Source organism: Zosterops lateralis (assembly GCF_965231275.1).
Source record: "Zosterops lateralis genome assembly, chromosome: 31".
NCBI lineage: Eukaryota > Metazoa > Chordata > Aves > Passeriformes > Zosteropidae > Zosterops > Zosterops lateralis.
This window is the reverse complement of record NC_139791.1, coordinates 4,515,621-4,526,299: the sequence shown is the minus strand read 5'-3', so window position 1 is coordinate 4,526,299 and position 10,679 is coordinate 4,515,621. Positions and strand designations below refer to the sequence as shown.

The following is a 10,679-nucleotide window of genomic DNA, read 5'->3' as shown; positions in this document are numbered from 1 at the left end:
AGAGATTGGTACAAGTTTCATTTGTGACATGAGGCCAAACCATGACCATCTGTCCCTCTGCGTTCGTGATCATCACAGGCTGCTGGCTCACGTTGCATTGTGTCATTCCTGCCAACCCCATGACAGACGTCTCCACTGGATCAAAGAGGCACTCCAGGGGCCAAGCGGAAAGGGACAGAATCGTGATGTCCACACCGGTGTCAAGGATCCTGCGGAGGCAGATCTCTGGCGGTGTCGCACCAGGGATAGACAGGGTAAACACCTTTTCAGAATGTTCTTCGGTCATGACAGCGGTCCAGTGAACCTGAGGTGGCCCAGTGGATCCAAAGCCACCATCTCCCCACAACTGGCTCTCTGCCCTGTGAACAGAAGACTTAAAAGGCACAAGTTGAGCAATCCGGGTCTCTTTGGGGATAGTGATGGGGAGTGGGGGTGGAAACCATAGCATAAATTTGTCCCGTGAAATCTGCATCAGTGAGTCCCCCATGCACAAGATACCCTGAGTGATGGCACTAGATCTCCCCATGAGGAAACCAGTCATGCCCTCACCCACGGGACCAAAGGCAGCCAGGGGAACCTTGTGCCCTCCACAAGACTCTAAGACGACAGTTGCTGTTATGCAGACATCAAGCCCTGCTGAGCTGCTGGTGCTGGCTGCAGGCTGGCCAAGCAAACCTCCATCAGTTCCAGGGTTTGGAGAGAGGCTGTGTCTGAGCACGTCTCCCCGCCACGCTCTGCTTGCCGTTTCCCGAGCTCAACAAAGGCTGACCATTAACACGAATTGTCGCCTTAGTGACATTTGCAGTATGATTTGGCCTTCCACACCGACCGCATGAAAACAAGAGAGTTGTCACATAAAGCAAGGGGAACCCTTAAAATTATGGGAAGTTGGACAGGAGCAAACACAGATCCAATCACTATGATTAATGCTACGTTCTCCGGTTTATTTAGTCTAAAATGGCAGGCTATATACACTTCTATATATTTTACAATTGCAGTTACATTCTCATTGGCATACAGCACAGGGAAAAATGCAAACAAACATTGTTTTACTTGTTCCTTAAGGTGGCTAAAGTGTTCACACTACTAACTATACCTTTTAACCTCTAGAAAACCCACTGTCCCTCATTAACACCTTAAAATCTAATTTCTAACTGTGCCATAGGCTTCACAGTTGGCCTTGGAGTGGGGCTCAGGCTGGGTTAGCTCGAACCTCACTCCAAATATAGATCATGCCCTTGTTCCTCTAAGAAATTCTGCTGCAAACCCCCCTTTTTTTTTCTTTTTGAGCTACCCAGACTGGGTAAAAGGCATGGCTGGCTATTTTTCACATATACATTAACAGACAAGGCACAAAAACTAAAATAACTACAATAACAATAAACAGAGTGATACCAAAATGTATTAAGTCTTTGATCCAACCAGCACAACGCCATGAATTGAGCCATTTATCAAAAGGAGTGTTAACCACTACAAGTTTTCCCATGTTGCTCCCCAGCTGTGAAAGCTGCTTGTGGAATGATTGAGAACGGTCAAACAGATTCATACAACGCAAAGAAAAAGAAAACCCAATCTCAAAAGTCTTTGCATGCAGAACGAAAAGATAGTTGCAGTCTTGATACTGGCTCACTTCTGCGTGCTCACTTCTCCATTCTTGAAGCTGTCAGAGATTCTGCGCTTGACATGATTTCCACATTCTTCACAGGAATTCACTTGTGTTCTGTATCTACAGAGACACAAACAAGCTCTTTGCTGTAGGTTAGTAAAAAGGTGTACTTTGATGGAAAATGCACACTTCTTGTTGAACCTGAAATTATCAGAAAAAAATTCAAATCCAACAGCTGAAAATGTTTCAAATGACAAATAGTTAACAACTGTCAACAACAACACATGTAAATTTGAATGATTGCCAATTACCAAAATGTGTCTCATTGTCCCAGATTCTGCAACAGCTAAAAAAATTCTTTTCCAGTGAAGACCTGGGTATCCTTTCTCAAGCAAAGTTCCCAAATGCACTCCAAAAGTCTGTCCAGCTATCATTGATGAGGTCAAATCGTCAAGTCAAAGTGACTTGTATCTAGTTTTTTGGTGCAGAAACATCTGGGTTTGTTGATGATCACATCTCCTCTAGTTAAAGTCAAGGTGTGGCCAGGAGCCGGCTTTATCTAGAGTGATATTCTTTAATACATTTTTAAAACAAAGTTCTTAACAACAGTAATTACAAAATGCTTAAACAACTAAAGAATATTTTTTAAAAAATCCTAAAGTGTATCATGATACATATCTTTTGGATAATTAAAAAAGAAGTGTCAAAACACATGAGAAGTCAGCTATAAATATAAAAAATTAATAAATTCACAGTACTTATTACTTAAAAGTTATTATCTTAAACTTAACTTACTTAACCTATTATTTTAACTTAACTTTTTTATTATTTTAAAACCTATTATCTTAAAATAAAATACAAAAACTCTACAAAATAGCTTATGATCTATAACAATAATGATGTAAAAATTTTCTTCTCTTCCGTTCACAAACTTCTCAGTTTTATCACAGCTATGTCCTTTGAAGCCTTCTTATATCTAAGAAAAACCAACTAAACTTTGCAAATTGGATTAGCATATTTTAACAAAACTTACATTTAAAACCTACATACAATAAAACTTTAAATTTATAAAATATAAAACTGTCACTTAAACTTTATAAATCCTAATCTTAAATTCAACTTATACTTAACAAGGCTTAAACCTAAAACAAACTACATAAAAATCACTTTTAATATCAAGAGGATACTAAGACACAACCCAACTTGGATCCAAATACATCAATACTACAATCAAAAATCCATTTCTTTTTCATGACAATAGATCTTTTTCCCATACTATGATGGGCTTGTGCACAACAAAGGAACAAATGACTGCTGTTTTTCTTTCAGCTCTTTTGCTTGTGATCAGGCGCCTGCTTTGTAAACATTCAATGGTTTCCATATCTCTGCTTCTGAATTTAGAAAACTTGTAACTAATTGATTTATTATTATAAATCCCACTATAAGTTAGCTGTTGCTGAACCTTTTGCCTGAATGCAGCCCCTCCTAATTCGAGGATTACTGGCCTCTCAGGTGTCTCTCCCTCTCCCGGATGAGGAGTGGGGACCTGGAACTTTTGTGCAGCACATGATCCCTGTGCAGCACTGCCAAAGAAAAGGTGGACCCAGCAGGTAGCCAAAGGATAAATGAAGAAAGGGTGTGTGCAGTGGATTCAAGGGAAACCTGGCTACCTTTTGCTGAAAGGAGAAGTTGAAGGATCTGGGCTGATAATGTCAGAATGCTGCTTGTGGGCGGGGTCAGGCTCTGCAGCACTTGCTTGGAGGGGGTGGCTCCTTGGAGAAACTCTCCACCCTGGTCATGCCCCGTCCTGCTTGCACTGCCTTTGCCTGCCCCAGTCCTGCCTGTGCTGGCCTGGTGCTGTCCACGGGGGGTGTCCTCTCTCGACCCGCCCTCCGGGGCTGCCCCATCTCGCTCTCCGTTGGGATTTGTCCCGCCCAGAGCCATCCTGTGGCTCGAACTCCATCCTGCCTGTTCCGCGCCTGCCACAAGTGTGTCTGGGGTTTTGTCGTGGTTTGAAAGCAAAACGAGTGAGAGGCTCCAAGTCAGAAATACAATTTAATAAGAAGAAAGGTAAAAAGGTAAAAATAAAATAAAATAAATGCAATAACACAAAAGACCACTGACAGAGTCAGAATACAACCTGAGCAGGATGGTGGAAGCAGTCCAGATGAGGTGCTTTTCCTGAAGCAGTGATCCTGTAGAAAGGTCTGGTAGCTCTGGACCTCTGAGAATCCAGTGGGTAAGGGCTGCTTGCACTGTCCCAAATCCCAGCTTCTATCCAGGTGAGAATGCTTGGCTCCTCCCCCTGGGCAGAGCATCTCACAATAGCATGAGAAGTGTGAAGTGGGTCCTTGATGGCCCATTAAACAGAGACAACTCCTGGAGGGAGTTACCTGTTAGTCATGGGCAAGGCATTGATGGACCATGAGCAGAAGAGAGCCCAAAGGCAGGTGGGCCTGAGAAGACACTGCCCCACTTGGTTTACAGTTCATGAAGATGGTGATAGAATAAATACTTTGTGTTCATCCTACACTACAACCCAGGACAGGTTTGTAGTACACAGTTCTGTGCTTGCGCTGCTCGTCCTGGCTTCTCGCTCACGCCCCGCAACGCAGGCACTGCCTGGACCGCACTGTCCCCCGCAGCCCCTGCCAGTGCCGGTGCCGGGCTGTGCCGTGTGGTGAGCGCCGCGCTGGTGCTGCGGGGCTGTGCCGGGGCTGTGCCGTGTGGTGAGCGCCGCGCTGGAGCTGTGGGGCTGTGCCGGGGCTGTGCCGTGTGGTGAGCGCCACGCTGGTGCTGCGGGGCTGTGCCGGGGCTGTGCCGTGTGGTGAGCGCCGCGCTGGAGCTGTGGGGCTGTGCCGGGGCTGTGCCGTGTGGTGAGCGCCGCGCTGGAGCTGTGGGGCTGTGCCGGGGCTGTGCCGTGTGGTGAGCGCCGCGCTGGTGCTGCGGGGCTGTGCCGGGGCTGTTGTTGCTGTCGCGCCACTCCGCTGCAGCTGCTGTGTGAGGAGATGGGCCTCCCCTTTCTGCCACACAGGCTCTGTCGCACTAAACACAAGTGACGGTCTGCTTAACTTCCCTTTCCTCTTGGCCCAAGAGGGATAACTGTTCTAAGTAATTTTCTCTTATTTTTTCATCTCTCTTAGAGATAATATTCAAAAGGAGCCACATTGCTGTCTTCAGTTCACTATCCATGATTCCTTTTTCTATCTGTGTTGCACACTGAGGCTTACCTTCTCCCGTGGTGAGCCACCACCACTGAGGCTCGCTTTCAGTTTCCCGGCTCTGGAATTTCACTCCTGTCTCGCCCACAATCCAGGAACAATCACAGAGTCTTCCTGTATTTAAATGAAACATCAAAACCGCATCAAAGTAACCTCATTAAAGTGAAAGAAACAAATCCCACATTTCAGCAAAAAGAAAAAAAAACATATTGAAATGAAGCCGCATCTAAGCGAAGGTCCCAAGCTCAGGCACCAGATAAAGCTAGAGGAGCCCTTAAAATATTGGGAAGCTGGACAAGAGCAAACGCAGATCCAATCACTATGATTAATGCTATGTTTCTCCATTTATTTCATCTAAAATGGCAGGTTATATACACTTCTATATAGTTTACAAATGCAGATACATTTTCATTGGCATATAGCATAGGAAAAATGCAAACAAACATTGTTTTACTTTTTCTTTAAGGTGGCTAAAGGTGATGGATAACTATACTTATTAACCTCTAGAAAACCCACAATCTCTCATTAATACCTTAACATCTAATTTCTAGCTGCGCCACAGCCTTTACAGTTGGCCTTGGTGTGGGGCCCAAGCTGGGTAGTTCAAACCTAACTCCAAAATACCTACACTTTCCTGTCCCTTGCATGACTGCCTGACCCTTTCTGTCCCTCACACAGCTGCTTGACCCTTCTTCCACACAGCACAGCCTGCAGACTCCGACTGACCCTCAACCAGCTAACCCACTGTTTTATAATACTCATTCTCTTTGTACATAGCTGGGATCTATTAGGGGAAAAATGTTCCCACCCTTGATGATTAGTACAGCTGCATTATAAGTGGTGAGATTGCCTTCAGCAGTTTCTCTAGTCTCTTTACAATTCGTCCTCCCACACCAAGGAAGATCTGTATACAGTACAGAACCTCATGGAACTACGGGTCCATTGTGACACAGCAGGGCCACGGAACCAAGGAGTGCATTGTGACACCATAGAACCTCATGGAATCAAGGTGTTCATGTTACACTACTGAACCTCATGGAACAAAGGGTCCCTTGTGATACTGTGGAACCAAGGAGCCCATTGTGACACTGCAGGGCCTCGTGGAAGCAAGGGGCCTTGTGACACTGTGGAGGCAAGGAGATCATTGTGATATTGCTGGACCTTATGGGAACAAAATTCTGTTGTGATACTATGGGGTCCCATGGAACCAAGAGGAAATTGTGATGCTGCAAGAGCCCCAAGGATCCAAGAACATGGAAAAGTTCTGGCTGGCTTGGCCTCTGGGGGCTGCCTGACTGGTCCAGCTGACCTTGGCATGTTGAGAATTGCTTCTCATCTCCTGAAACCCTGGAGATCTGTGCCTTCCTTCCTGTGGGAAAAAAGTGTCCTTCTCCTCCAGGGGTTCATATCCAAAACTGGGATTCTGCCTCCAAATCTGATTCTAACCCAGGATTGTTCCTGTATGAAACCTGCCAGGACAGACAGTTCTGCCTGGCCTTGGTCTTCAGGGCCACATCTCATCTGCCTTCAAAACACTGGGTGGGCTGTGCTTTTCTCTCTGTGGAAAAAAACATCTTTCTAGTCCAGGCACCCCTGGCACAAATTGAGAATCTGCCTCCAAAATTCTATATATCCAAAGATAGCTCCCAGACAGTTGGTGCCAGCACTGTCTAGGTTCTCTTGGCTTCCTGATGGCCAGCTCTCATCTGCCTTTGAAACACTGAGGCTCCGTAATTTCTTTTCCATGGAAAACTGTCCTTTTTGTCCAGACGCCTCCCAAATTCCACCTATCTAAGGATTGCTCCCAGACAAAAGCAGCCAAGACAAACAGGTCTGGCTGTCATTGGCCACCTTGCGGCTGAATCTATTCAGCCTTTGAAACACTGGGGCCCTGCCCTTTCCTTCCTGAGGAGAAGAATTGTCATTCTGGCCAGACACCCAGAGCTAAAATGGAATTTCACCTCCAAAACTCCCCATATATCCAGGGCTGGCTTTCAGAAAAAAGCTGCAAGCACAGACAGGTTTGGCTTGCTTTGGTGTCAGGTTAGTGCCTCTCAACTGCCTTCAGAACCCTGAGGTTTCTCTCCTAGAGAAAAGAACCATCTTTCTTGTCCAGGTGTCCATGGCCTCAATCACATGACCACAATATAGGGACAAAGGAGCTCTGTACTCAGTGGAGCGGAGACTGAGGACAGGGGACAAGAGCCCCGGGAGTGCTTGAAGAGTGGTTTCAGATATGGTGGATCCTTTTGGCATACTAGAGAACAGCCAGGAAAGAAAAAATCAATGCCAAACCACCTAGGAAGAGCCAGATTGGGAAAAAAAAGGGACACTTTTGTGTCACTCAGTGGGACCCATTAAAACTTCAAGAAACTTTGGAGTTAAAAACTCACTTTATGTTCTTGAAAAGTCTTTTGAACACACTCTCAGGGACTGAGTCTGATGTAAACACCAAAGCCCCAGGAGGCTCATTAAAGTCTTTGTGCTGTGTCTGTGCTGCTGAGCAGGGCTGGGCTCCTGGCACAGAGGCAGTTCCTGGCAATCAAGAAGAGCTTCAAAAAGACATTTCTCCTGAAGAGCAGCTCCTCTCACAGCCCAGCAGGGCTGAGGGCACTGCCTGCAGGTACCTGAGAGCAGTGAAGCAGACAGAGACTTAAAGAAACTGGAAGGACAATTCTGAGCTTCTTCATGGAGAAATCTTCACCACTTCTGACAGAGTCGGTCTGTGTCTGCAGGGATCTCCTAAAGCTGAGCCAGGACAGGACTGACAGCACTGTAAGGATGGCTCTGCTGCCCTTTCTGCTTTGGGGGAGGATGTGCTCCAGAGCGGGGCTGCCCTGGCCACCGTCAGAGGGACAGGGCAGGACGGCTCCTGCTGCCAGGAACGGCTGCAGGGGCTGAGGCTGGGGCTGCAGCCAGGGCTGCCCAGGGCTGTGGTGCAGAGCAGGTGCTGCAGCCCTGAGGGCTCTTGGCCAGGCCAGGGCATCTGCCACCTGCCAGGGGCAGCTCTCAGCCTGCCTGGGAGCTCCCCATGGACTGTGGGGAGAAGTTGGAGGTGGAAGGAGCCACCCCCATTAGGGCAGATTCCTCCTGCTGTGGAGATGGTGCTGCATGGCCAGGGCTGCTCTCAGCTTTCTCCTAAAGGAAAGGGAAAGGGGCTGTCAGGGTTGTCTGTGTCACAGAGACTCCTGCACTGTCACCCTGGGCATCAGCAGATCTGCCTCAGATCTCCCTCAGAAAGGGCCTCCTCACCCTCCTCTACCTACAGACAGCACCAGCAGCACTTTGGCTTGCAGCATCTCTGTGTGTCTGAGCTGCCCTTAAGGCCCTGGTGCCAGGGAGATGCCCCTGGGCAGTGGCCTGTGCTGGGAGGGGTGTGCAGGGCAGAGCTGAGCCCCCAGGGCTGGGCTGGGCTCTGGGAGCACTGGCAGGGACAAGGCTTGGACAGAGAGAAACAGGTCCCAGTAGGCCCAAGTCCAGGCAGCAGAGAACAAGACCAGCCCTTGATATCCCTTCCTGTCCAGCAGCACAGGGAAAAAGAGAAGAGTTTGAAGGGAATGACTTTGGAACTGGAGTATTCAAAAAGCCCAGTTTATATTTCAAGCACCTTTGAAGTTTGATCACCCTGAATAAAAGGGAGGTGAAATGAACAAAGGGCCCCTATGTGGGGACCAGAATGTCTGACTGCACTGGGGCACAGGAAGCTCTGTGTTTCCTTTGGGCATCCTGGTGTTCAGACTGAGACAAGTGCTGAAGAAGTGGATTTTTTCTCCTTTAAAAAGGCAGTTACTGATCAGGACAAACCAGAGCCCAAAACTATAAAAAAGGTAAGTGAAATTTTCCCAAAGACAGAGAAGTAATTGCCAGTGAATGCGTAAGACAGTAGCACAGGATTGACTCAAAAAAGTTTGTCCCTGCTTGTCACTGTTTTCTTTTAACAGCCCACAATGCCCAGAGTGAAGAAATGCCCAACAGCAGCTCCATCAGACACTTCCTCCTGCTGCCATTGGCAGACTCACGGCAGCTGCAGCTCCTGCACTTCTGCCTCTTCCTGGGCATCTCCCTGGCTGCCCTCCTAGGCAACGGCCTCGTCATCAGCACCGTGGCCTGCGGCCACCACCTGCACAGCCCCATGTTCTTCTTCCTGCTCCACCTGGCCCTCACCGACCTGGGCTCCATCCTCACCACTGTCCCCAAAGCCATGCACAATTCCCTCTGGGACACCAGGAACATCTCCCATGAAGGATGTGCTGCACAGGTGTTTCTTATTGTCTTCTTCCTGGGGTCAGAACTTGCCCTGCTGACCATCATGTGCTACGACCGCTACGTGTCCATCTGCAAACCCCTGCACTACGGGACCCTCCTGGGCAGCAGAGCTTGTGCCCACATGGCAGCAGCTGCCTGGGCCAGTGCCTTTCTCAATGCTCTGCTGCACACAGCCAATACATTTTCCCTGCCCCTGTGCCATGGCAATGCCCTGGGCCAGTTCTTCTGTGAAATCCCACACATCCTCAAGCTTTCTTGCTCACACTCCAAACTCCGGGAACTTGGGATTATTGCTGTTAGTGTCTCTTTAGCTATTGGCTGTTTTGTGTTCATTGTTTTCTCCTATGTGCAGATCTTCAGGGCCGTGCTGAGGATCCCCTCTGAGCAGGGACGACACAAAGCCTTTTCCACCTGCCTCCCTCACATGGCTGTGGTCTCCCTGTTCCTCAGCACTGCCACCTTTGCCTACCTGAAGCCCCCCTCCATCTCCTCCCCATCCCTGGATCTGGCCCTGTCAGTTCTGTACTCGATGGTGCCTCCAGCCCTGAACCCCCTGATCTACAGCCTGAGGAACCAGGAGCTCAAGGCTGCAGTGTGGACACTGATCACTGGACAATTTCATAAACATTAAACTGCTGGCAAATTCACAGTTCATGCAAATAATTTCTAATAAAAATCATCTTTGTTCATATTTTGATAGTTTTGATAGTTTGCTTTGCTTGTGGGTTTTTTTCCTGTGTTTTACTTTTCAACAATGTTCACAAAACAAGGCCATTGTTTATGCTCTGTTTTGTTGTTTCTCTCCACATTTTCTGTGGTGAAAGAATGTGTCAATGTGGAGTTCTGCTCTCAGTGGCTCTAAATGAACTAAAGAATCTGCAGGCAAAGTTTTCATTGGAGATCCCTTATTTTGATCCCTTCTGTGGAGCTGCAGCAGCAATGTCTGTGTGCAGAGCTGAGGGCAGATCAGGGCTGGCACAGCAGCTGTGCTCCTGCTGTCCACACCATTCCTGATCCAGGCCAGGGGCCATTGGCTTTCTTGGCCACCTGAGCACACTGCTGCCTCATGTCCAGCCTGCTGTCCAGCACTGCCCCAGCTCCCTTTCTGCCTGGCCACTCTCCAGCCACTCTGTCCCCAGCCTGGAGCACTGCAGGAGCTTTTGTGACCAAAGGGCAGGACCTGGCCCTTGGTCTTGTTCAACCTCCCATGGTTGGATTTGGGCCCTGGATCCAGCCTGTCCAGGGCCCTGTGCAGAGCCCTCCTACCCTCCAGCAGATCCACACTCACACCCAGCTTGGTGTCACCTGCAAATCTGCTGATGCTGGACTCAATCCCCTCATCCAGACCACCAGTGTAGATCCTGAAATCCACACTGGCTGGCTCTGATCCCTGGGCCATCCTGTGGGTGCCCTGTGATGGCACTCAAGGTGATCTGTTCCATAACCTCTCCAGGCACCCAGGTCAGGCTGACAGGCCTGGAGTTCCCCAGATCCTCCTTCCAGCCCTTCTTGGGGATGGGCTCACATTGGCCCCTCCAGTCCTCTGGGACCTTCCTGGGGAGCCAGGACTGATGAGAAATGCTGGA

General features: G+C 48.5%; 1 protein-coding gene across 1 annotated transcript; it reads left to right on the top strand.

The window, feature by feature from the left end:
- Window positions 1–8,791: 8,791 nt before the first annotated feature.
- Window positions 8,792–9,724, top strand: LOC310920675 (olfactory receptor 14J1-like; the record flags this gene model as incomplete). Its single annotated transcript, XM_083880737.1, has 1 exon — window positions 8,792–9,724. One exon carries the CDS (start codon window positions 8,792–8,794, stop codon window positions 9,722–9,724), a length of 933 nt encoding a protein of 310 aa, XP_083736863.1.
- Between the last annotated feature and the right edge of the window lie 955 nt (window positions 9,725–10,679).